Consider the following 24,558-nt stretch of genomic DNA (forward strand, 5'->3'; position numbering starts at 1 on the left):
TATGCTGCGATTTTGGAGGGATTTATAAATCTCAATCTCAGAATTATTTACTGATCATGATTAGTATATTTGGACATGTTTGATCGTCTTTCAATTTCCTAGTACTATTTTGCTCTCAGTTCTTCTTTGAAAGAATGATCCAACCAATTGTTTTTATATGGAATGGAATTATTAACTTTTATTATATTTGGGTATGGAGAAATATTCAAAGTCTTCGAGAGAGAGAGATTAGCTATATTTATGTTGACTTAAATATAATAAAGGACGCTTAAGCTTTCTTCTTAATTTATCACAAATATTAGTAAACTATATAATATGTATATCTTCGAATGTTGTTTTCTTAAACTGTTGTGTTGTCGTATATAAACCTTTATTTAGTCCACATATATAATACGACTTCAAAATTTTGAGTGTCCTTATTTGATATTCGAAAGTTTGGCTGACCTGTTCCACCACAGTTACTCCTCAATCTTGTTATTGTGGTATTGCATGCATGCCAGGGCACCTGGCCCAAAATGTTTTTCGTTTGAGACTTTTTGATTTATTCTCCCTTAAGAAATAATTTCAAAGTTGATAAAATGGCCTCCGGGTCTGAACATATTCCCCTACTCATTTGGGCCGTAACTGTTGTTGTCTTGTTGGTGAAGCTTGTCATGGTAAAGAAACTGCTTAATAGGGTGCTTGTGTTATAGAGCTTTATCCATAGAAAAGAGAATAACAAAGAGAGGATTGATAAAATGAGAGGTTCAAAAATCCCAACAGTGGGACATTCAGACCAAGGGTTTTGGTAAACCCTAAACTTAATTAGTCCAACAAATGATAATGCTGAACAGATAACCAAATCATAGATATAATGCTGATTTCATGAAAGCTGCACATCAAAGCAAACTTTCGCTTGAATCCCCCTTGAAGCTGGTCCTGATCTCTCCTTCAGCTTTTGGGCCACAAAGAAAATAAGCCACGTACACACAAGGATTGCTATCACAATTTCAGGGAAGCCCCACCATTCTGAACGCATCACCTTGACTCCAACTTCATTCATGTTCACTTCTTCTCCTCCTGTCATTTCCGGCTCGAGAATATCGTTTCTGTGCCCTAGCTGTGATAAAACCAATGTTCTTATCACTTTTAACAACCTCAACAATTCAATCTTTCTGATAACCGGAAAACATTCTTTATGTTCTTGAATAGTTCTTGCAAGTGCTAAAAATCTCATATAGTTATGTTCTTGACTAATTACCTTGATGGCCCACGATCCGAAGATCATGTAAGAAACACAGTAGGAGATCGAGTAACGGCAAAAGATATTGGGAATATCAGAGAGAAGATGGGAGAATCCAGAAGACGCCATGATGATTCCCTTTCCAAAACATAGAACAGACATCAGATTATTCAAGATCTTATTTAGCTTTCTTGAGACTTAAAAAAAAACAAAAAAAAAAAAAAACAGAGGTTGCTCTGCTCTTACAATGAGGCCAGCTCCAGTGATAAGACCAGTCAAGAAGTTTGGAACAACAGAAGCAACAACCATCATGAGAATCTCTATTACACCGAATGACAATAAACCGGGAAGGTTCCTTGAGTTATAAGTTATAGCTCCTGTAATGCGAGAGCCATTATGTGGCAACTCTTGGTTCCTCGATCTCTCCAACTCATATCTTCGCTTCCATTCAGCAGACTCGGCTTCAGCAGCTACAAATATGCAAGAGCCTCAAAGAGTAAGTCCCAAAACTGCAAAGAAAACATTTTTGGTTTCAAAAAATCCAAGCTTACTTCTCGAAGAAGACAGCCTCCGATCGTCGTAGTATGTTGTCTCTTGAATAAAAAGCTCCTCAACAACTTCCTCTGATTGAGTATTTGAGGACCAATTGTTAAAATAGCTATCGGGGTTTCTATACAAACGTTTTCTATCTTCATTTCCATAAGGATCCTGCAAAGAAATACAAATAAGTCAAAATTCAGAACACATAGCATGAAAGCATAAAAACATAACCAAAAACTAGGAAATACTGATTCCTATTTAACAGTTTCATTACGCCGCCAAACACGCAAAGGAGAACAAATAGAGTGACTAAAACAGAATCAGAAAAAGGAAGGAGAGGTTGAAGCTGTACAGTGAAATCGAAGTCGTGTGTTGCCATTGAGTTCTAATGTTCTATGATCGAAGACAAGAGAGAGAGAGAGAGTGAGAGATTAAAGTTCATGACACGAAGACGCATATATATATTGCATTGAAGTTAACGAGCCGATAACATATTGGCAAAGAAACCTAATCTATCTCATTTGAATCAGTTGGACCCTCTATAAGACTATTAACGCGTTGAACTCTAAGCAAATCTCCAAAGTTTTATCTCAAATGGAGCAAGTTGGGATCGAGTTAGCCCTTGGCACTTAGTGAACAAGAGACTACGTATTAAGTGCCTTGTCACTCGACGAACACGTTCTTAGGTCTCTTTCAGTTGCAAGTTGCCTTTAATTATATTCCCTTTTTATATACGCAATAAGTATGCTCTTTTTTAGTGAATAACTTATAAGTCTTAATATATTATTGCAGTTCAATATTATTATCAGTATCTAATTTTAATTTAAAAGGTCTGTGAAAAAAACTACACTCGCTAATTCATTAGGCTAAAATACTTTGTAGTTACTTAGAGACTAGAGACGACTGGTTCAAATTCTGAAATTCAACTTGCTATCGAGTTTAATCCGGCCGCAAAAAAAAATCTTTATAGCCGTCCAAATTAATGGGAAGAAGTCAACCAAAACATACCTTTTGGCCATTTTGTCTCATCTTAAAAATAAGATGTGAAAATACAATTCAAGACTTATTGAGAATACATTTCAAGACTTTTGAGTTTTTAATGTAAATTTGTTTGATATGTCTCAGATAGCTACATATATATTTTGACTCTTGTAGTAAAGGGACGTATCAGCTCATTTTCTTAAATTCCCACAAAATTATTTTGCAAATCATTCGATTGTTATTTTCTTAATTGTTATCATATAATATGATTTTAATTTGGCCATTTAAATCTATCTAAATTTATGTATTTTAAAAATATTAGTTATTTTTGTGATAGGATAAATATCCCAATCATTTATCATTGAAAGATTAATGAAAGCTGATGATTAAGATGAGATCATGATGAAAGCTGCAGAACACAGTAAAACATACATTATACAAGTCTTTTAGTAGTGGATAGGAGAGTTAAGGCCTTCTTGAGAAGAAAGTGAACGGAGAGGTTGGTGTCTCCTTGAAGACATTGACGACAGTGACAGAGACAAAGAAGGCATTCTCTTGAAAGAAGGTCTCCTGTCGAGATTCCTCATCGTTCTTTTCGCCTGAATCGCCTTCAAAGCCGGTCCTGCTCTCTCCTTCAGCTTTAGGACCACGAAGAAGAGAAGCCTGTAACACACAAGGATCCCTACGACCGCAGCTAAGTCCCACCATTTTGAATATGTCACCTTTACTCCAAATATCTTCTCTATCACTTCTTCTCCTGTCATTTTTGGCTCACCCGGGAACAGCGGCTCGAACTCTAGCCCTAGAAAATCATTCTTGTACCCTCCCTACAACAATCACAAATGTTCTTATGTTTAAACATACTCAAAATTTCAATCTTTTTTATAACCCAAAAACGTTATTCTGTTCTTGAATCAGGATAAACTCATATAGTACTTTCTTGACTGACCTGGATAGCCCAAGAACCGTAGCTTATGTAAGAGACCGGGTAACGCCAAAAGACTTTAGGAAGATCAGGAAGAAGACGGAAGAATCCAGAAGTCATCATGATGATTCCCTTTTCCAAACAGAAAACAAAGATCAGGTTCAAGAAGCATCTTTAGTAGAAAAGAAAACAGAGGTTGCTCTGCTCTTACAATGAGGCCAGCTCCAGTGATTAGACCCATCAAGAAGTTTGGAACAAGAGAAGCCACAACCATCATGAGACTCTCTATTACAGAAACTGAGAAGAATATATTGAGACAGAAGAAAGCGTAATGAGAGAACCCGGGACGAAACTTCACCAAGTTGTAAGTAATAGTTCCTGTGATAAGTGAAAGCGAAACCAAGAACGGGAAAGAAGAGATGTAATTTGAGAGGATGTAAACTGAAACCCCGTAGTATCCACTCAACCTCTCCTTATAGAACACCTGAAACAACGCAAACTCACATTTTCATCTACCAAAAATCAAGATTTGTGAGCTTTAAGAAGAGTTTTATAATTTACCTTCATTTCTTCGAGGAAAGAAGGGAAGCCTCCTATGGACATAAAAGTCATGAAACCGGTGATGAATCCGCCACAAGAAACCCGGGCTAAGATTGATGTGTAGCTATAGCCTACGTCGTAGAAGATGGTTCCTACGCTTATAGATACAACAATGTAGCTTATAATTCTTGTCCAATAGTAACCGATATCGCGGCACATGTTTATAAACGATCTAGCTGTTAATGTCCTTAGTTGTTTCCACCAGCTTGCTTGACTTCCTTTTATTACTTCCATCTCGAGCCCCTCCTGCGAAACAAAACGAGTTATGGAATCTAACCAGCTGGTGAGATCACTTGAAATATGGAGTTAAAACTTACGATGTTAGATAGTTCTCGAATCCTAGATTTTGCTGATTTCGCATACTTTGAACGCTTGTAGTTCTCAACAAGTCTTGCTTTGATCACGGATGTTGCTAGATTCATCAGAGGATCTGATGTAGCTGGTGTTTCCTGTAGTAGAATAAGTATTGACCTTAGGAAAAAAATGATTGATTCTTTATCCAAACGACTTATACAAGGTTGCAATGTTCTTGACAAACGTTAGGATTTTGTTTTCAAGATCACACACCTGAATTCTCTGAGATCCTTTGAGTGTAGCTGTGACTGTATCAAAGTCAGAGTTTATACATCGAAGAAAATGATCGGAAGGATTCCTCTTTTTGGGGCACGGGAAACCTGATTCTGCAAAGAACTTCATTCGAACAAGCAAAAACAAAACAGAGTTTTTATTTACTATGAAGACAAGAAAATAAACAAAAGAAAATTTATAATTCTTGTAGTGCAAGGAAGAAAAGATTATAGGGTTTACCTCAACAGCAGACTTGGCTTCACCAAAGTAGACAGACTCACCACTCGAGAGCAAGAAAAGATCATCAAACAGCGCAAAAACCTCGCTGCTAGGCTGATGAACCGAAGAAATAACGGTTCTGCCATCACGTGCGATATTCCTAAGCGCTTGGATCACGAAAAACGCAGAAGCACTATCCAAACCACTCGTAGGTTCATCGAGAAAAAGGATCTGAGGACGAGTGAGGATCTCCAAAGCGATGCTGACACGTTTCCTCTCACCGCCACTAACTCCTCTCGCGTGCCAATTGCCAATGGCTCTGTCTGAACAGTCTTGAAGACCAAGCTCCATGATTGTGCCTTCCACAATGTCACTCACTTCTTCTTTAGACATATTACTTGGAAGTCTCAAGTTAGCTGAGTATGTTATAGTCTCCCTCACTGTTAGCGTCCCCAACAATATGTCCTCTTGTGTCACATATGCCTATTTATATAGTCACAAAATCCACACACACTTCAAGAGCAATACACCTCGTTTTTTGCACTAAATCAAATGTCAAATTGTAATACATATCAAAGAAACCTAGGTAATTATTTTGAAGGTAATGCTTTGATTGTTATTGTAGATGGGATATATATATATATATATATTTTTTTTAATGGGTCTATGTTGTCACAGATTTAGAAGAAAATAATGTATAGATCTTTGATGCACCGCCACTATATATGTACTTAGGTCGGAGCTGTCTAAAATTTGTTGCCATAAATGAAAAGTTGGTAACGTTTCGCCGACCACAAGAACGGACATTCACATTCCTAATGAACTAACAAATTAGCTGCATGCATGTTATGAAATTGTGGGATGAAGGAGGAAACTTACAACGAGACCGTAGTCTAATCTAGCTTTCTTGCCGTTCAATAGAAGATTACCGGTCATGACCACGTTTCTTGCGAGTCTACCTGTGAATTTCATCAATTCCGGATTTTTTTTTTTACTTTTATTACTCGATTATATAGTTTTTATCTGTATGAGATGAAAGAACAAAAAAAAAAACAGTAGTATAAAATTGCATTTTTAATTGTATTGGAATGTGGAAATGGATATAAATATCTGAAAGGGTAGCTTTAGAAATCAATTTTGCATTTATGAGTTATATTTTCTGCACAACTTTTTCCTGCCGTTCCTTGCATGCAACCGCAGTTACAACACTTTGTAGCCATTCAATTACCATCTTTCGAGTTATATAGTACTATATCATAAGGTGATCATAACAACTAGAAAAAAAAGGACTTATAACTTTCTTTCTTATTTTTTGTTATTAAAGGGATTATAACTTCTTAGGATAAATTAAGATGATCATCTATACTATGATGTGATCTGATAACTTTGGTAAACAATAATATAATGAATTCATAAACTATACGAATTCACAAAATTGAAGACCATGTTGGTTTTTGCGTTACATTCTCGGGAGATGGATATGTGTTATGATGCATATGCATGCAGGAGTTGAAATATGGTAACAAGAAGGAAGGAACGAACCTGCAAGAGAGTCAAGAAGAGTGGACTTTCCAGATCCGGAAGGACCCATTATAGCCATGATACGACCCGGTTCTGCGTATCCGTTTAGCCTTTGGAGCAACCTTCGGGTCGGACCATCACTGAAGTTTGGTATCACCACCGTCAAGTCTTCCCACGCCAAATACGCTCCACGGCTCATCTCCGCCTTTGACGGCAGCTGCCTCCGACCACTACTCGAGCCCTCCACTTCCATAATCTTTTCTTTATTTTCTCTCTCTCTATAACAATTCTAAAGAGAGAGATTTCAATGTTTTGTTTGTTTTTTTCTTTTCTCTTTGGTTGGTCGGAGAGTGAATAGCAGTATGTAAGAAGGAGCAGAACAAACAAAACGTTAAAAAAGAAGAATTTATAAAGCTTTTCTTTTTTCACAATCACCAAACAACTAAATTCATTTAATGGATTGTCTTTAATATGGCAACACTTATCAGTATACTACTGTATATCTACATATTTTGTGGGTAAAATGTCAACGTACATTGTATGTATATTTAATTCATCATCGACACTAGTTAATGTTAGTATATTTCTCATCGTCACTAGTTAATGCGTATAGAGAAGGAGATAGATCGATGGCACGCTTATTAATATACTTCTGTAATGAGACGTATACTCGTATACATAGATCCGTTCCTAGTCGTGTGGATTGAGTTTTACATTTTGAAATTAGCTTTGTGACTAATTACACTAAAATTTAGTAGTCGTCTCCGACAAGATCTCTCAAATCAGTTGATTAGCCACTAAAAACGCAAGTCTAAGTAAAATCTATCTGACGTACGTGTTTTGATTTAATTAAGAAAAATGAGCAGCTTGGATTCTTCTGCTACAGAGACATGAAATAAGCACTTGAATTAGAAATATAGTTACATCCCTAATTATTGTTCTTACTTACTATAATTGTGGGTTCCAAAAATATCAACACGGATATAAAAGTCTTCAAATTCATCTCATTTTATATGTGTATCTTACGTATGATTAATTTTAAACGTCTCAACTAAAAAACTTACTTGGGAGTTGGGGCAGCAAAATTAACGAAAACAATCTCTTAAATATACCTTTTTGGCAGGGTTTAACGTTCAAGTATGAAAGATTAAAAAAGAAAAACAGAGAGTCACGGGTCTTAATGAAAAGGGAAGAAAATTAAATGCGAGAGTGTAGTTGAAGTCCTCATATGCTTAACTATATATATACAGTTACATTCATTTTTTTGCTTTATATAATATGCTTCTCTCATTTATTATTGTCTCTAATTTTGTTATGGCATAACTTTATTTATCATATGATATGATATGTCAGAGAATTTCAAAAAAAAAAAAGGAAAAGAAAATAAAAACAACGAATGCATGTAGTCACAGTCTCATAGACCACGACACCCAACCAAATTTACGAAAAATGAATCTTATCATTGATTGGAATGTCATACTAAGTGTGATGTATATGCTATATACATAAATGATGTTGTAAGATAAGAAAATATATAATACAAACGCCATGAGTGATCGATGCGAGGCTACGATGCTGTAACTATTGAAAGAACAAAAAACACCTCGAGTTTTTTTCTTTCTTTACCTATGCGATCCAGTGTGCAATTTGGTCCATTGCTAATATAGCATAACTACAACTGACCTTCTACTGTGTAAGAAGCTCACCACAATTAAAATTCATCAATTCTTCTTAGAAAACATAACCCTGATCAAGAGAGACATCGAAAAAGGATACTGGATAAATAAGTAAATCAACCATGCACTTTCCTTACTGATTTCTACAACACTTGCTCATAATTTTATCATATTCAACAACATAATGTAATAATCAAGTTCATTATTGGAATTTTGGGGAAAAAAATAATATAAAAAGATAAACAGTTGCATAACTTGCATATTGAAGATTGTCTATTGAATTCCTCCAACTAAAATATCTTATGCTTTAGTTAACAACATATGTATATGATTTACTCGGGCCTTTCTTGTTCTTAAACATATTGTCTACGGAAACTGGGTTTTCGCTTTTAGAAATGCAATATGATTGACTTGGGCCTTAATTAGGCCTTCTATGCATGATTGAGAAAACTGTATTTAAATCTTGAGGGGGAAACCAAATGCATTAAGCGTTTAGAAAACAACTTAATAGAGTTTAGAGCCCTAGTAGAGGAGACCAAGATTGGCCAAAAGAACAAAAGTGTAACATGATTTGTTTTCTACATATCCTTTTCTTCTGGCATTCATGATGTGACACCTCTACTCCTACACCTAGGATACTAGTTCACAAATCTTATTACTCCCCACATTTTTAATTATTTTTAAAAAAAATGTTAGATACTGTGTCCTCCTCGATACTCATCATTGTTTTATCCATTTCCGGAATATTTATAATACAAGTTTTCTAAAATCGTATTTAGCCAAAAATATATATAAAAATTAAAAAAATATCTAAAACCACATAAAACATAACGTTCTCTTTTTTTTTTTTTTTATGGTTTTGTTTGGTATTGGAAGCAAAATGAGAAATCTCGTTTTCCATGAAGAAGCATTTACTTTTTGTGTGATGTGTTAATAATCATAATTGGCTTTCTCTGATGCATGGCCTCTGCCAAAAGAAATAATAATACTACGAACTCTCTCTCTGGTCAAAATTGACTGTGACCATTGAGGAGAGAACCCTCACGTGTCCCCGTAAAAAGCAGATACTACTTCTTCTTCTGATTACGGTTTTCATTTTTTTAACGGTGGAGATCAGATGAGAGTACTTGAGCATCCCGTGCACTTCATCGCAGTGGAATATTTTTCCAACTGTAGGGAAAAGATAAAAAAAAATATGAATGTCACGCGCGGGTTTTAGTGAGTCAGGGGAAAGTAAAAGCGCGGTTATCGAGGCAAGTGAGAAGGCCCGTTTCATTTTTTTGCGGTAAAAAAAGGTTAAAATAAATACAAAATCTGTTTTTGTTTTTGTAACAAAAAGAATCATTTTATTTTTGGTGTTACGTTACAACTTTTACAAGGGCGTTACGCTGAATATATGACAGTCCAAAGTCTCTCTCTAATGGTTTCTTTAGAATCCAAAACTGCTTGTGTGTCACATACATTTCGTGATGGGCTTGCTACCGTTGCATTAGCATACAAAAGTTCTAGAAATATTTATATAATAATACTTCATGAACTAGCGATGTGCTTTACCAATCTTTTAATCTTCATTGATGTGTGTCTTCATTGATGGGCTTGCTACCGTTGCATTATATCATATAACTTTATCAGTTGTATTCTGTACATCACAATTAGCAAAACTGAGATTTCATGGATATCCGTTGATTTTATAAGTACAATTATCTTAAAATCGTGAACCTGTATATTGATATCAAAGTTACAAGTCAATTCAATATATATATATATATATATATATATATACAATATTACAGTTGTATTGATCTAGTCGGAAACTTAGTAATACATTTTTAAATACGTTACCAAAAGTGTAAGAAAGTAGCATAAAACGATAATTTATCGATTTTCCGATCTATTTGAAAAATTTACTAATATCATTTTAAATACGTTATTAAAGTGTAAAAAGATATGTACAAGACGACAATTTCACCGATCTTCCGTTCCATTTGGAGAACTTACTAATACCGTTTTAAATACGTTACTAAAAGTGTAAGAATATATGCACAAGACGACAATTTCACTGATCTTCCGATCTATTTGGAGAACTTAATATTACGTTTTTAAATAAGTTACTAAAAGTGTAAGAAAATAACACAAGACGACAATTCTACCGATCTTCCGATCCATTTGGAGAACTTACTACTACCGTTTTAAATACGTTACCAAAAGTGTAAGAAGATATGCACAATACGACAATTTCACCGACTTTCCGATTTATTCGGAGAACTTACTATTACCGTTTTAAATACGTTACCAAAAGTATAAGAAGATATGCACAAGACGACAATTTCACCGATATTCCGATCCATTTGGAGAACTTATTAATACGATTTAAAATATGATCTACAAGACGACAAACAATATAACGATAAACTTTTTATTTTCAACTCGTTCAACATACGACACAAAGAATCAATGCATATGAAACTAACTCTTCGATTTTCCGCCTTAACCTCTATTTACATTCATCACCGTTCATAGATAACAATACTTGTAAGCCAAGATCGCACAACTGACTTTCGAGTCCATGGATACCCATATATTTTTGGGAAGTTCATATTTTTGTTTTGCCTTAATCACTAATCTATTTATATAGTATAGATTGCTAGAATAATTTTTAATTTTCAACGAATTGACCAAATAAGACTTGACACGTAAAATCAACTATCAAATTGCATGGATACGCAAACACTTATTCAGAAAGTTGTATTTCACAATTTCTTTGTGCATGTAATCTAGAACTAATTAATATGTTAAGTTTCAAAAACAGTAAAATATAAGACATATAAATAACTCATCTTTTTATCAAACTAAAATTGTGTAAAACTACGTATAAAATTTGATTGAATTTTTATAATTTCGTAACGTGTAAATTAAATTAATTGAAGAAGATTTGTAAAAACTTAATAAACTATATACAACAATTTTTGTTTTAGTGAAAAACTTTCAATGTGTATATAAAAAAGAGAGTCACAACATAAAGCTAAAGCTAAAAAAAAATCAACTATTAGTTGACTAGAAATAATAGGTTACAAAAACCATGCATGCCATCTTTATCAAAATCCAAAAAAGAAAACCATGCATCCAATGGGAAATAGAATCTTAATGACGAATTTTTATCCTTTTTAGCCAAAAATAAAGGAAAACAAATTCGATTTTTAACTATAATCCCGCTCCTCCTCTCCTACTCCTAGTAGTCTCGACCAACTCCAAAATATATAAATAAAAGAACCCTAAACCCGATATCACCAAAAACAGAACCCGAAATTAAAGAAACACATTACCAAAGTAGTTTTCTCTTTCTTTTTTCTTTTTTTTTTAAAAAATCCTCATTAGAAGACAAAATCATACTCAAATCAAATCTCCCAAAAAAAAAAAAAACATCACATTAAAACGCTACAAAAAAAACCAAGTTTAGTATTACTACTACTTCTACTCCCACTACTCTCTCTCTCTCTCTCTCTCTCAAAACAAAGAGAAAGCCTCTTCTCCTTCTTCAATCTCTCTCTCTCTTTCTTTCTCTCTGAGAAACTCAAAAGAAAAACAAAAAAAAAGTAAAGAAATTTTACTCTGACGATGGATCCGGGAGATCCTACTTCGATACTTTTCACAAAGATCAGAACTTTAGAACCCGATTTCGCTTCCAAAATCATTGGTTATTTGCTTTTACAGGACTTGGGTAAGAGAGATTTGATGCGTCTGGCTCTTGGACCCGACACTTTCTTACAGTCCGTTTGTCTCAAAGCTAAATCTGCTTTAGGTCTCTCTTCTTCCAATGGATCTTCCTCTTCCTCCTCTGCTTCCTCCCCATTGAACCCTATCTCCAGACCCATCAACATCCACCGTCACTCCTTGTCTCAGTCGTCGGGAAATGGGTTTATGGACTTTTCCAGGAACCCTTTGTCTCCTTCTTTCACTACTCCTGGCTCACTCGGAAGTAACCCTAACATCATTTCCAGTCCGTTTCAAGCAAGTTCCTCTCTTTTTGCTTCAGACGGTGCTACTGCTGCTGCTGCTGGTGACTCTTCTGGCGGAAACGGCGATTTCCTCGATGAGCAGCAACTAGGCAACTACCTCTCGTTTCTCAACGAGTCTTCTTCCAAGAACAACGACGAATCTGTGGATCCGTTTGGTTTCTCGGCTGATAATGGAGATGCGCATCTGCATAAGAGGAGTTTCTCAGCCAGTGATGCTTGTTTCGGGTCAGAAGAGCCCGGATTTGCCGCCGGCGGTTACAACAGGTTCCAACACGGTGGTTTAGGTGATGATTTTGATTCTCCTGGTGGTTTTGGCTCGCCGGATTACGTTTCTAGACAGCAAGAGGAGATGGCGAGGATGAAGATGGCTCAGCGCCAGCGAATGGCCGCTGCTCAGTACTTGGTGGCTACTGGTTCTCCAATGTCGTACGAAAAAGGCCTCAGTTTGCTCTTTCATTCGCGTAATGCGCAGAGGTAACTATTAAAGGAAGCTCTTTTTTTTGGCATAAGACTTCAGATTTTACCAAAAAAGACGTATTGGTTGCGGGATCATGGAAAAGTTTTAATCTTTGTGATTTTTTTTGTTGCCTGAGATGTCAATTATTGCTTATATCATTGTGGTTATCGACGTCTTTTTCATATGGTTTTACTACTTTTGGTATTCATTTACAAACCAATGATTGTTTTTTTTTCCTAGGCTCTTTAGTCAATCTTATGTTTGAAGTATGATTGAAGAAATCTTTGGAAATTGATAGTTTTCTTTTTTTGGTGGTGTTTTGTTTTTGTAGATCAGGAGCAGGACAATTTGGGGAAGAGGGTTACTGGTTTGGTAGTCCAGGCCGGCATGAAAGGGATGAGTTTATGGGAATGGGAGATAAATCTAACTCTGCATCTAAACAGATTTATTTGACATTTCCAGCTGACAGCTCCTTCACAGATGAAGATGTCTCCAATTATTTTGGGTAATCTTTCAAATATACAATTGGATCAATGCTGTTAGATGTTTGCATCATCAATTGTTTGGTGGATGTCTATTAACGTGTGCCTTGCTCTGTTATTAAGATTAATCATGTTTCTTGTTTTCTTGTAGCAATTTTGGACCAGTGCAAGATGTTAGGATTCCCTACCAGCAGAAACGAATGTTTGGGTTTGTCACTTTTGTCCACTCTGAAACTGTGAGAATCATATTGGCCAGAGGAAATCCTCATTTCATCTGTGATTCACGTGTGCTCGTTAAACCGTACAAGGAGAAGGGAAGAATCCTTGAAAAGTATGTTGAAACCACTGCTCATGCCTTGTCTGTTTTTTTTCTCTCCTTCCCACAGTTTTCTTCTTTTATGTGTTCTCTTTTCTTATAAACTTCTTACATCAAATAACAGCAGAAGGCAACAGCAACAACTGCTGCAGCAGATGGAGAGAGGAAACTATTCTCCTGGTTCAAGTCCATCTGCAATGGATTCCAGAGATCTTTTTGATTGTCACCTCGGTTAGTAGAATTCTTTCCTATACTTGATTCACCATGTGGATATGGTTTCATCAGAGCTCAATGACTTCTTTCATTTTTTGGTATTTATTCTGAGACCATTCTTGTTTTGTTTGCTACCAGCACCAAGGATGTTTTCTAACTCACAAGAGATGATGAGGCGAAAAGCTGAGCAAGCTGACCTGCAACAAGCAATAGAATTCCAAAGGAGAAGATTTCTGAATCTACAGTTGCCCGACATGGACAGTGAATCGTTTCTCCATCACCAGCGTGGTCTTTCTATTGGCTCCCCTGTTCAGTTTACCTCTCGTGGCAATCAAAGCATGCTATTTCAATCAGAAAACACCAGTGAAGAAGTCATCGAAGGTTATTCTAATCCCTACATGTAATTTGGCTTTATCTAGCTTTTATTCACTTTTGTCCTCCCATGTATCCTCTAAGCAGGTAATGGTGATTCAGGACATTTTCAGGCTGAAGCAAATCGAGCATTTCTGAGTGATACGGACCATAACAGCAGCCACGAACGTGGTTACAATAACTACTTCAACAAAGGGTATGGCTACTAAGATCATTTTCAGGGCTTTTAAGTATTTTCTGTAGAATTATACATCCACTCTTATCCGTGCTTTTATTATTTTTGCTCAAGGCAAGAGACAAGTCTCGAGAACGCTCTGCCTGATAGCTTCTTTGCTTCTCCATCGAAGACCGGTGAAACCCAAGACCCCGAGTTTGAGAAAGAAAATTGTGCTACTCTCTCTGTTACTACAGAAAATAAGGCAGCATCCTCACTTCAATCAGCCTAGCAATTGGTAAGTTCAAACTTTCTCCTAATTCAGTCGCATTATCGCATAGCTATTGTTAACACTTCTTAATACCTCTTCCTGGAAGTTTCCAGGTTCGATAGAAGCAGAAAGAAAGCGTGAAAAGGTAGACACTTTAAGCAAGACTGCAACTTGAAGGTTCTCCAAAATTTAATTGGTATTAACTACATGATTTTAATTTATTTGGTTGCAGAAAAGTAGAGACTGATAAAAGCAGGAAGTAGAAGAATATTGTTTATATGTAGAAGGTAAAGCCGGTTTTATAACATGGAACAGAAAGAAGGGTAAAGAGACAAGTTAGGATATTACATATCTCCAAAAAGGCAGTTGTGGGAGGCCAATCTGCAATAGAAATTACAGCTAAGTACTAACCTCGACAAAGCATTGATAGGCAGGACAATAGTGACTGAAACCTTCAAGTTTTAAGTTTTCGTCTGTTCATCGGTAATTGTTACCTTCTTATCGAGTCGTAAACCCTGGTTCTGGACAAAGCTACTTCATTTGTCAATATAGATGAATGTCTTTTTAGTTTTGTTCATTTTCAACTATATATTTATATTACATGGAAGATCCAAAGCAAGAATGATCCTTTCTTCTCTGATACAACTATATATTCTACTTCACCAATCCCGCCTCAAGAATGAAAGCAAATGGATTCTTATACGGACTTCTTACCAAGTAGGATAATTTTTTCACAAAATTTTCTTCATATGTAAGACTGCCCAATTGAACTTAAGGGTCTTTAATCCATAATCAGTAACCACAATCGGACATAGGAATGCAAAAAGAAACAGACTCATGCTCTCTGCCTCCTAGGCTAAAGGTTATTAAAGATCAAAGTTGACCGAGAGATGAAAGTGTTTGTCTTGTGTTTCTTGAGATCCGGTCATGTATCGGTTCCTATAAACAAAGCTATAGATCAATACGCTTGAAACTCCGAAGAGTCAGTTGAGATTTTGGAACTGATGAGGATCAAACCTGAGTTGGAATAATGTCAGTTCTTGATCCAGTAATAGTTTCATACAAGAAAATGTACCTGCAATCATCACGGTTTCTTGCATCAGTTTTTAATACCAAGACTTCAAGCTAAAACTAACATAGTCCAGCGAATGTCTGATTTCATATACACAGACAATGTACCTTTCCATATCAAAAGCATCTACTCGAACAATCTTATAATAAAGTTTACAGATCAAAATACATACCGCCAAGCTAATTCAGTCACGAGTTCTGCAGGGGCAGCTGGCAGGATCTGAAAATTATAGGCAATCGAGACACCAAGAATTTTAGCAAGGGTTCTCAGATAAATTAGGAAAATAGAAATTACATTGGGAAGATGTAAGCATACCTCGTCCTCATACGGATTGCAGTTCTCTTTGAACCACAATCTTAGAAACTCCTATTGGATTAAAAGAAACAGAACATGTGAGTGAACAAAGTACTACAAACCAATGCAACCTGACTGAGGGCAAGAAAAGTCAAAATCACTAACCTTATCAACATTTTCAGGCTCCAGGCCTTTTTGAAAGCGCTCTTCATATGAACCTGCAAGCCAGTATCTGCTGGAATCGGGTGTATGAATCTATTCACAATGTGTACAAGTAGATGATGATTCTAATCAGTGATTTTGGCAGCTGTGCAGATATGCGTTCAACTGTGCATTCGAAGAGAGACAGACAAGGAAAAAAGAGATAAGATAACATACCTCATCAATCAATAAGATTGAGCCATCACTACTTCTTCCAAACTCATACTTTGTGTCCACCAGTATCAGTCCATGATGCTTGGCAACCCGCTGAAGCAAGCATGATATAATCAAAATCCATTAGACCCTTCCAACAAAGCATAACATTTGCATGTTGAAGCCAGTAAAATATATTAAAAACTGATTTCTTGTGGTCTGCAATTTAGAGATTATGAAAATCACAATAGTCAATGACTTTAGACGGAGGAGTTGTAACTAACCTGCCCAAACTCAAACAAGCTCAAAGCTTTCATACTTGCTTCATCAAAATCAGCTTGAGTCATGAATCCACGTTCAACTATCTGCAAGAATTATCAGGAGAATTAGAAGAAAAACAGACTATACAATTGTCGCTGAAATATTCTTGTCTTACAGCTAAGCAGATCACAGAAACAGCAAACTAATGGCTCTAAAGACTTTTTATGGTTTCCACATTTCTTTACTGTAACAGATTATTAGACCTCATTTGGAGAGATGGGCACATCATGATCCGCTGCCTTAGTTGTTGGTGTAAGTATATTAGCTGGAAGCTTCTGGTTTTTTACTAATCCTGCATATTTAGTGATCAGCATATCAATGATATTCTACGATGCATTTAATGAAGAAGACAACTAACATATGGCAATAAAAGAAACTGTACCATATGAGAGCTCATTCCCACAGTAGTTCCGAACACCTTTATTGTAAACCGTCCATAATGACGTGTCAGTACTTCCAGTCACATATCCTCTAACTTCAAAAAACAAACATAAGAGAACAGCTTAGAACTAAAGCAAATGGAGGCTGCATAGGGAAGTGTCTGACAAGTTACTCGGTATAACACACTAACCCACAAACTCTATGGGAAAAACCGAGCATTTCTTTGCGATAACAACATTTCTATCAGGAGATGAAACAATTGCATTTGGAGTTATGTGCTGTGTGTTATTGAACCACCACAAACTTGTCTCATTAAGAACCTGAAAGTACCACAAACTTATTATTCCTTGCAGTTTGATCTACAGACCAACGAGAAAAAATTGTGGGCAACGATGTAAAGCTATCTAACTTGAATATAGAGCACAAACATGGAGAAAAACAAACCTGGCCTTTGAAGGGAATTGAAGCAAGATTTCTGTCGAATGCACTCAACCGATCAGTTGTAATAAGAACCAGATAATCACCAGCATCATAAATATCTCTGACCTGCAACATCAATTTTACAACCTTGATCAGTTCTGAATTCTAAAATCAACAATTATGTAGGTTTAGCACAAAAGCTTGGTCTTCTCATTCAGGTAAGAAACAAAAAGTAAACATTGCCAACCTTTCCCCTGATTCTAGATTTCAGACCAGGAACAGTCTCTAGAAGATTCGTCTCAGAGAGACAATTTGACAGCGAGTCTTTGATTGTGCCAAGAACCTCTCCCTTTCGGTTACTCGTGACTAAATCATCAAGAGACAGTTGTGGTCTCCCCTCCTGCTGGTTTTGGGCCTTGCCCTAGCAAGCCATAACCAATGAACAGGGTTTTGGGTATTTCTTGAACTTCGGTAATGTTCTCAAGAACGAGACTGACGCAAAAGCTGGGGTTTTTACAGACACTGTCCTAGTAACGCTCTTGGGTGTTCTCAAAGGATCTAGAGTTGACCTCACACACTGAGCCATACCAGAAACCATCACTTAACCCCCTGCACCAGAAGCACCAAAAAACTTCAAATTGGTATACGATTTCGAACCTATAGCCGCCACAAAGGAAAATTAAGAAGATATGAAGGATTCTAAACGGAACCTAAGAAGTCAGTATTATAATCCAAATAGACTAAGGAAGAAGAGCAGACTCTAGTAACCACAGCTAATACAAACCCTGTGAAAATATGAGAATCGAACATGTGTTAAAGGAAGAAAGCCAAACCTTTTATCAAAACAAGCTAAAGCCGAAGCGCGACGGAATAAGATCTGATAAACAGAGAGTGACGATAGAAGCCGGCGGCGAAAAGTAGGGAGAACACTGAGCTCGGAATCTGCGTTTGCGTTTAAAACCTGAATGTTTTTCTTTTCAATCGCTCATTAATATTTAAATAAGGAAAATAAATATGTATAACCAGAGAGAAGAAAAAAACACGGCTTTGCCCTCCTCCGCATCTCCTCTCGGGGTTCAAGATCCCTCACCTCTGCATCTTCCAAAAACCAAAATCTGTGTTTTTTACCTGTATTCAAACCAAAAGGTTAAACCTTTGCTTGAAGTTTGCGAAACCCTCAAGGGAGATAGATGCCAATTTAGAGAGAAACAGAGAAGCAGAGAGATATGGCGAGGCAAGCTGGGAAGCAGAATTGTGGGAGGGTTGTGTTAGTTTCACTCCTCGCTCTTTTAGCTGCCGGACTTGTTGGAGATTTCCTTTGGGCTTCTTTTCATCCTTTCTCCTCCGTTGGGATGTCTCTTCCCTCCTCCGTTACCACCGTGATCGGACAACTTCCTCCTAATATCAATGTAACTGGTTCATTGTTGTCTCATTGTTGATGTACCTTCATTGAATTGGATCTCAAAGCAATATGCTCAAATTCTCACTTCTTGCGTCTGCTTTTGGTGCTTTTTTCAGGGCAAAGATACTGAGAAGAAGAAGAACGATAAAGTTCGGGAAAGGAAGCTTTCTGCAACGTTTCAAGATTTGGCTGCTCCTGAGCTTAAATGGGAGAAGATGGCAGCTGCTCCTGTGCCTCGTTTAGATGGAGCTGCAATTCAGATTAGGAATTTTCTATATGTGTTTGCTGGATACGGCACCATTGATATTGTAAGCCTCTTGTATCCTTCTTTCAGTAGCATTTGGTAGTTTCTGACCAATGATGAGTTGTCTTATTCTGTGTCTTCGAAATTCAGGTACATTCCCATGTTGATATATACAATTTTGTAGATAATACATGGGGAGGAAGATTTGATATGCCAAAAGAGATGACGCATTCACATTTAGGTATGGTAACGGATGGGAGATACATCTACATTGTCACTGGTCAATATGGTCCTCAATGTAGAGGGCCTACAGCTAAAACATTTGTGCTCGACACTGATACAAATTCCTGGAGTGACTTCGTTTCTTTACCAGTTCCTAGGTAATTTTGAAACAAGTAGATTCAATTTGGATAATATGCTGATCGGATTATTTTAAGGATTATGTACCATTCCTACAAATGATATTTTTGGGTTTGAGAAACGGCAACTTAGCTCGCTTGGATATCATTTTGCTGCTCAAGATTTGCTGGTGATGCTAAATGCTTAAGAGGAACTGAGAGACAAATTTTGTTTACATTCAGGTATGCTCCAGCTACTCAGCTTTGGCGAGGTAGACTCCACGTAATGGGTGGAAGCAAGGAGAATAGGCATACACCAGGGCTTGAACACTGGAGTATTGCAGTAAAAGATGGGAAAGCATTGGAAAAAGAGTGGAGAAGCGAAATTCCAATCCCTCGTGGAGGACCTCACAGGTTATTTTTCACAACTCTGTTGTAGATGATCCTTAAGCTACTTCATACACCTTTCTCCGTTTTATCTGAGTTTGACTGTTCTCGTTACTGTAGAGCATGCGTAGTAGTGGATGACCGGCTTTTTGTCATTGGAGGTCAGGAAGGTGATTTCATGGCTAAACCAGGATCTCCCATCTTCAAATGCTCACGTCGTATGGAGGTATATAATAGACTACCTGTTCAATTAAGTATCATGACTCCTCCTCTTCCTTGGATGAAATTACTCAAGTGTTGCTTTATTATGAACATCATGTGTCCTTTTTTCACCTTGGTGGCTCAGGTGGTATTTAGTGATGTCTACATGCTGGATGAGGAAATGAAGTGGAAAGTCATGCCATCGATGCCAAAACCGGATTCCCATATTGAGTTTGCTTGGAAAGTGGTTAACAACTCCATTGTAATCGTCGGAGGCACCACAGAGAAGCATCCGGAAACGAAAAAGATGGTCCTTGTTGGTGAAATCTTCCAGTTCAATCTGAATACAATGGTAAAAACCAAGTGGCCTTCATGCTTAAAACCTCTCTATCCTATTTAAAAGTGTAAACTGTAGCTGGAAAACTTATTTTCTCTGCAGAAATGGTATGTGATTGGAAAGTTGCCATACCGTGTGAATACTACGCTGGTTGGGTATTGGGAAGGGCAGTTATACTTTACCTCCGGGCAACGAGACAAAGGGCCAGATGATCCCGCACCGCGTAAGGTGCTCGCAGAGATGTGAAGAACCAAACTGATACTGAATCCATGAAGACAGTCAAAGAATCAATCTCCCTTTTGTAATGGAAAGTATCAGCATTCTTTTTGAGTTGATAGTTTTTTTAGCATAATTCATCCCACTACGCAAACAATTGCTGTATCTATCTTATATATGTTTGACGGAGCATTTGTATATTGTAAACAAAATCTCTAGAAACGAAACTGTTATGGTTTGAGAATTATGAATGAGAAAAAGTTTTAGGTCCAAAAACACTCTGCTTAAAGATGACTTAACCTCTATAATTCATGAAGGGTTGTTGGTATCTCAATGAGGTATCTATAAATCAGGGCTATCTTATTTTTATGTATCTCAATTAGTATCAGTTTTCATTTAGTAATTCCACATAAGAGTATATTCTCTGTTTACCTATCTAGAATTTTGCTAGAGAAGCCATTTTATTGAAACAAAAGAGAGACCTTCTTCAGTCCAGCTGGATCTGGCCCAAAGCTTTCATGTCCATCTCTTGCAACCGTAACTAATTTATTTAAAAACCCTAGCATGCTTTAAAGATGATGAAGAGGATGTATCTTCCGGAAGATTTGGTAGTGAGGATACTCTCTAAGGCGAGTGGGAGACGATTCTTTCATCTTTGCGTGTACTATAATTATAATTTTCTTACCTAAGAGTCAAAAACTCAAAATGACCAAATCATGAAAACGTAAAACTTTCGTTTCCTTGCAGTAGAAGCCGTAGGCCTCTCAAGTAGTGGAGGCCCAAAAGCCCAAATTCAGCTGAATTTAGGACGTGAAATCAGTGAGGCACACGTTCAGACAGTTCAAGCGAATGGAACGTTTTTTCTACTAAAGTATTCAACCCTAATCTTTCTAGAAACAGTCACTTTTCCAGAGGCACAATGCATCTCCAAGAGGCTTTGGTAGTGGAGATACTCTCTAGGGTTCCTGCTGTATCTCTGGCACGGTTGAGATCGACATCCAAAAGATGGAACGCCCTGGTCAAAGATGGGAGACTTGCTAAGAAACACTCTGCTTATGCTCCAAGACAGTCTCCTCTGTTTATCATGTTGATTGATTCTAGGGTTTATTTAGTGAGCATTGATCTCCATAGAATTGACAACGACAAGGCTGCTCCATCTGCAAAGGTAACAAGTCAATTCAGCCTAAAAGATCCTCTTTCCAACTCTTCAGAACAAGAAGTTGATATATGTAACGTCTTTCACTGCAACGGCTTGTTGCTATGCACCACCAGAGACAATAGGCTAGTTGTTTGGAATCCATGTTCTGGTGAAAAAAGGTGGATCGTCCAACACAGGCTTGGCTACGGGGAAATCAACCACTATGCTCTCGGTTACGATTACCGATCCTCCTGTTACAAAATCTTGAGGATGGGTGGACATCGTGTCCCCTTTCAAACTAAATACCAAGTCTATAACTTTACCTCTGAGTCGTGGAGGGTTGTTGGTGGCACTGTAGACTGTTTCATACCACGGATTCAGAGTCTTGGCATATCTGTGATGGGAAATACTTACTGGCTTGCTTATTGTCGACAAGAACTAGGTGTTATCTTACTGTATTTTGATTTCTCAACAGAGAGGTTCCATAGTCTGTCTCTTCCCGAGGATGCTCCTCGTTCTTATTTTGATGTGGCTTTATCAGTTACTAGAGAAGAGCAACAGCTTTGTTTGCTTGCTGTTTGGAGCCATGAGGTATGGATAGCGACTAAGATGGAGGGTACCGGAGATCTTTCATGGAGCAAGTTCCTAACAGTGTCCAAATTCGATCTCCGCAATCATTTGCGGTTTTGTATTGGGATGAGTTTCTTGGTCGACCAGGAGAACAAAGTGGTAGTGTCTTGTAATAACTCCGGGTTCTCCAACAACATTATACAGATTGTGGGAAAGAATACATACATACATGAGGATCAAAAGGGTGCAAATTCTCATGTCACACGTCTCCTCACTTATGTTCCAGGTTTGGTTCAAATCCAACAAGGTATCTAGTTTTTGGAGGAGCTGGTTTGTGCATTGTTTAGGTTGGTTCTCTCTCTTGATAAACGCGCATAGGTAGGCTTCAGAAAAACTAAGCAATATGCTTTTTTAAAGCCCAACTCAGCCAGTACACAAAACACAAGTTGTAGTAGTTTATTTATATTCTCTGTTTTTCTATATTGTAAACAGGTTATGTAGCAAGTTCGAGTTACAGCACATCTTTGGTCACACATGTTTTTTAATCATGAGTTCATGACCAATATGGTTTCTTATCTGTCTTTTCATATGTGTACGAAAAGACATACTCTTTTATAAAGAAAAAAGAAAAAAGAAAAAATTAAGCCTGCATTATCAAAAACTATTAGCTCAGAAGTCGTCTTCGTAGCTTAGCAACACAGATCACTACAAGTTTTATTAGCTTCTCAACTCGAGCCATTTTATAATTTGGGAATGTTCTAGGTCGCTGTTCCACCATGAAAAGCTCTTCCTCAAACCTAAGACTTGGCGTTAACGCAGCATGATGTGGGATTGTCAACCATTAATCCACCAAACACATAGACTTGCCGTTGAAAGCAACATGATCTAAACCCATATTAGAATCATGTGACGCTTTGCAAACAGAAACATGAATAAGGATAAGTTTTTTTTAGGTCTCAAAATCCTAACTTCTGAAAACAGTCTACTTTAAAGATGATGAAGTAAGAGTAACACAGATAGTCATCTTCCCGATGATTTGGAAGATGAGATACTCTCTAAGGTTCCGGCTATACCTCTGGCACGACTACGAACTACACCCAAAGGATGGAACGCTCTGGTTAAGGATGAGAGACTTGCTAAGAAGCATTTAGCTTATGCTCCAAGGCAGTCTCTGATTATCATGTTGATTGATTTTCGGGTTCACTTAGTGAATGTCAGTCTTCATAATGGAATTGAAAAGGCTGATCTATCTGCAAAGGTAACAGCTCAGTCCAGCCTAAACGCCCAAAATATTTATTAGAAAACTCTGATTAAAACCTCATATTCCAAATTGTAGTTTCTTATCCCCTAATTTTTTGTTTTTTTCTACAAAAAGGGGGGCCAAAACATAGAAAACTACAAAATTTGACGCGGAGACGTGGCGTATATATGAAGGGAAATGCTCTTACTCAAGACGAACAGCCTTTTAATCAGTTCTTGTTATGTTTTGATTTATCAACTGACGGATTCCGAAGTCTGTCTCTTCCGACGGATGCTCCTCGTTCTTATTATGATGTGTCTTTGTCAGTGACTAGAGAAGAGCAACAACTTTGAATGCCAACTAAATTATATTGTATTCAGCTTAGGATGGCACTCTCTTGTTAAACGAGCATCTATAGACTTAATCCCCAGTAAACATCTTAATCCTCTTCCCTCAAAACAAAACTATTTTGGTGGTGGTGAGGCATTAAACGCCCTAAATATTTAGTAGAAAACTCTGATTAAAACCTCATATTCCAAATTGTAGTTTCATAAGCTGAGAGGCACTGTGCATGACCATGAAAGCTTTTAATATTAAGCTGACAGAACTGTTTTATGCAATGTTATTTACCTGGGCACCTTGACGAACTCTTACATCTATCCCTTTGCTATCTATCGAAATGAGAGCAGCATCGTCTACCTCTGATTCAGTAGATAGTAGCTCTCTAAGCGGTTTCGAGAAGATGGCATTTAGTTCCTAACAGAAGTTATAGGGAAAGTTAGTTTAGAGCATACTCAAATCATTCCAGTTTCCAGGGATTACTGGAGTCTCTTGAGGCAACCAAAAGGGATCAGGAATAACGCACCTTGAGGGTCTGCTCACCACCATCAACAGCTATTTTATCTGGCTGTAAAGCTTCATACTCTTTGACATCAACCCAAGCCACAGTGCCAAAGCCTCCAATGAAATATATATCACTGCCAATTGTCACATTGAGAATGGAGTCGATAAGTGACAGGAGACAAACAATCATCCTACATGTATTGGTAATTTAGAAGGCACAAGTTTTGAAACAAACCTTATGTTCTGCATTCTAAAATAGTGAAAGTTT

General features: G+C 37.2%; 7 protein-coding genes across 10 annotated transcripts in view; 3 read left to right on the forward strand and 4 right to left on the reverse strand.

Annotated features, from left to right (window-relative positions):
• Window positions 1-801: 801 nt before the first annotated feature.
• Window positions 802-2,173, reverse strand: LOC17893626 (ABC transporter G family member 15). Its single transcript, XM_006298321.2, has 5 exons — window positions 2,115-2,173; window positions 1,774-1,930; window positions 1,469-1,692; window positions 1,241-1,360; window positions 802-1,099 (listed from the first exon to the last, which is right to left on the reverse strand). The coding sequence occupies exons 1-5, from the start codon at window positions 2,139-2,141 to the stop codon at window positions 863-865; spliced, it is 765 nt and encodes a 254-aa protein (XP_006298383.1). The 5' UTR covers window positions 2,142-2,173; the 3' UTR covers window positions 802-862.
• A 939-nt stretch (window positions 2,174-3,112) lies between these two features.
• Window positions 3,113-6,950, reverse strand: LOC17891356 (ABC transporter G family member 15). Its single transcript, XM_006297043.2, has 9 exons — window positions 6,597-6,950; window positions 5,934-6,013; window positions 5,076-5,537; window positions 4,836-4,958; window positions 4,586-4,717; window positions 4,230-4,514; window positions 3,880-4,152; window positions 3,693-3,800; window positions 3,113-3,570 (listed from the first exon to the last, which is right to left on the reverse strand). The coding sequence occupies exons 1-9, from the start codon at window positions 6,826-6,828 to the stop codon at window positions 3,190-3,192; spliced, it is 2,076 nt and encodes a 691-aa protein (XP_006297105.1). The 5' UTR covers window positions 6,829-6,950; the 3' UTR covers window positions 3,113-3,189.
• A 4,748-nt stretch (window positions 6,951-11,698) lies between these two features.
• LOC17890567 (zinc finger CCCH domain-containing protein 55) lies at window positions 11,699-15,154 on the forward strand. 4 transcript variants are annotated; one of them, XM_023786886.1, is made up of 9 exons: window positions 11,699-12,741; window positions 13,056-13,229; window positions 13,358-13,537; window positions 13,647-13,753; window positions 13,874-14,116; window positions 14,210-14,303; window positions 14,397-14,559; window positions 14,646-14,677; window positions 14,765-15,154. In XM_023786886.1, the coding sequence occupies exons 1-7, from the start codon at window positions 11,867-11,869 to the stop codon at window positions 14,551-14,553; spliced, it is 1,830 nt and encodes a 609-aa protein (XP_023642654.1). In that variant the 5' UTR covers window positions 11,699-11,866; the 3' UTR covers window positions 14,554-14,559; window positions 14,646-14,677; window positions 14,765-15,154. The 4 variants fall into 4 exon arrangements, with proteins under 4 accessions (XP_023642654.1, XP_006297241.1, XP_023642653.1 ...); XM_006297179.2 differs by having other exon boundaries at window positions 11,704-12,741; window positions 14,195-14,303; window positions 14,639-14,677; XM_023786885.1 differs by having other exon boundaries at window positions 11,704-12,741; window positions 13,650-13,753; window positions 14,195-14,303.
• Window positions 15,155-15,393: 239 nt separating this feature from the next.
• LOC17893407 (phosphoribosylaminoimidazole-succinocarboxamide synthase, chloroplastic) lies at window positions 15,394-17,960 on the reverse strand. Its single transcript, XM_023786887.1, is given in 12 exon segments — window positions 15,394-15,471; window positions 15,550-15,607; window positions 15,777-15,823; window positions 15,920-15,970; window positions 16,064-16,153; window positions 16,277-16,366; window positions 16,537-16,617; window positions 16,777-16,865; window positions 16,956-17,048; window positions 17,145-17,274; window positions 17,399-17,500; window positions 17,622-17,960. Coding segments are annotated over 12 exon segments (1,236 nt in total). The 3' UTR covers window positions 15,394-15,405.
• A 766-nt stretch (window positions 17,961-18,726) lies between these two features.
• LOC17891638 (kelch repeat-containing protein At3g27220) lies at window positions 18,727-20,596 on the forward strand. The gene is made up of 7 exons (XM_006297737.2): window positions 18,727-18,783; window positions 18,893-19,084; window positions 19,171-19,400; window positions 19,602-19,772; window positions 19,866-19,971; window positions 20,092-20,298; window positions 20,386-20,596. The coding sequence occupies exons 1-7, from the start codon at window positions 18,727-18,729 to the stop codon at window positions 20,527-20,529; spliced, it is 1,107 nt and encodes a 368-aa protein (XP_006297799.2). The 3' UTR covers window positions 20,530-20,596.
• A 770-nt stretch (window positions 20,597-21,366) lies between these two features.
• LOC17892128 (putative F-box protein At3g21130) lies at window positions 21,367-22,801 on the forward strand. Its single transcript, XM_023786888.1, has one exon. The coding sequence runs from the start codon at window positions 21,419-21,421 to the stop codon at window positions 22,520-22,522; it is 1,104 nt and encodes a 367-aa protein (XP_023642656.1). The 5' UTR covers window positions 21,367-21,418; the 3' UTR covers window positions 22,523-22,801.
• A 1,146-nt stretch (window positions 22,802-23,947) lies between these two features.
• LOC17892799 overlaps window positions 23,948-24,558 on the reverse strand; it is a 2,432-nt gene continuing 1,821 nt past the window's right edge. The window contains exons 6-8 of the mRNA XM_006296524.2: window positions 24,526-24,558; window positions 24,313-24,424; window positions 23,948-24,203 (exon numbers count right to left, since the gene is read on the reverse strand). The exon at window positions 24,526-24,558 is cut by the window's right edge and continues 18 nt beyond it. Of these exons, the coding sequence (XP_006296586.2) occupies window positions 24,060-24,203; window positions 24,313-24,424; window positions 24,526-24,558 (289 nt within the window). The 3' untranslated portion in view covers window positions 23,948-24,059. The remainder of the gene's footprint in view (window positions 24,204-24,312; window positions 24,425-24,525) is intronic.

Source organism: Capsella rubella, unplaced genomic scaffold (genome assembly GCF_000375325.1).
Source record: "Capsella rubella cultivar Monte Gargano unplaced genomic scaffold, Caprub1_0 scaffold_3, whole genome shotgun sequence".
Lineage (NCBI taxonomy): Eukaryota > Viridiplantae > Streptophyta > Magnoliopsida > Brassicales > Brassicaceae > Capsella > Capsella rubella.

Excerpts from the sequence above, each read along its gene's own strand:
- LOC17890567 (XM_006297179.2), top strand. The coding sequence starts at position 11,867 with ATGGATCCGGGAGATCCTACTTCGATACTTTTCACAAAGATCAGAACT. Across the intron at positions 13,230-13,357 it reads GATGTCTCCAATTATTTTGG|CAATTTTGGACCAGTGCAAG; the intron begins GTAATCTTTCAA and ends GTTTTCTTGTAG. Across the intron at positions 14,117-14,194 it reads CAGTGAAGAAGTCATCGAAG|GTAATGGTGATTCAGGACAT; the intron begins GTTATTCTAATC and ends TCCTCTAAGCAG.
- LOC17892128 (XM_023786888.1), top strand. The coding sequence starts at position 21,419 with ATGCATCTCCAAGAGGCTTTGGTAGTGGAGATACTCTCTAGGGTTCCT.
- LOC17891638 (XM_006297737.2), top strand. The coding sequence starts at position 18,727 with ATGTCTCTTCCCTCCTCCGTTACCACCGTGATCGGACAACTTCCTCCT. Across the intron at positions 19,085-19,170 it reads GATACGGCACCATTGATATT|GTACATTCCCATGTTGATAT; the intron begins GTAAGCCTCTTG and ends TTCGAAATTCAG. Across the intron at positions 19,972-20,091 it reads AATGCTCACGTCGTATGGAG|GTGGTATTTAGTGATGTCTA; the intron begins GTATATAATAGA and ends TTGGTGGCTCAG.
- LOC17891356 (XM_006297043.2), bottom strand. The coding sequence starts at position 6,828 with ATGGAAGTGGAGGGCTCGAGTAGTGGTCGGAGGCAGCTGCCGTCAAAG. Across the intron at positions 6,014-6,596 it reads TCTTCTTGACTCTCTTGCAG|GTAGACTCGCAAGAAACGTG; the intron begins GTTCGTTCCTTC and ends TGAAATTCACAG. Across the intron at positions 4,153-4,229 it reads CTTTCCTCGAAGAAATGAAG|GTGTTCTATAAGGAGAGGTT; the intron begins GTAAATTATAAA and ends GCGTTGTTTCAG.
- LOC17893626 (XM_006298321.2), bottom strand. The coding sequence starts at position 2,141 with ATGGCAACACACGACTTCGATTTCACT. Across the intron at positions 1,693-1,773 it reads GAGGCTGTCTTCTTCGAGAA|CTGCTGAAGCCGAGTCTGCT; the intron begins GTAAGCTTGGAT and ends GCATATTTGTAG. Across the intron at positions 1,100-1,240 it reads TCGGATCGTGGGCCATCAAG|CTAGGGCACAGAAACGATAT; the intron begins GTAATTAGTCAA and ends GTTTTATCACAG.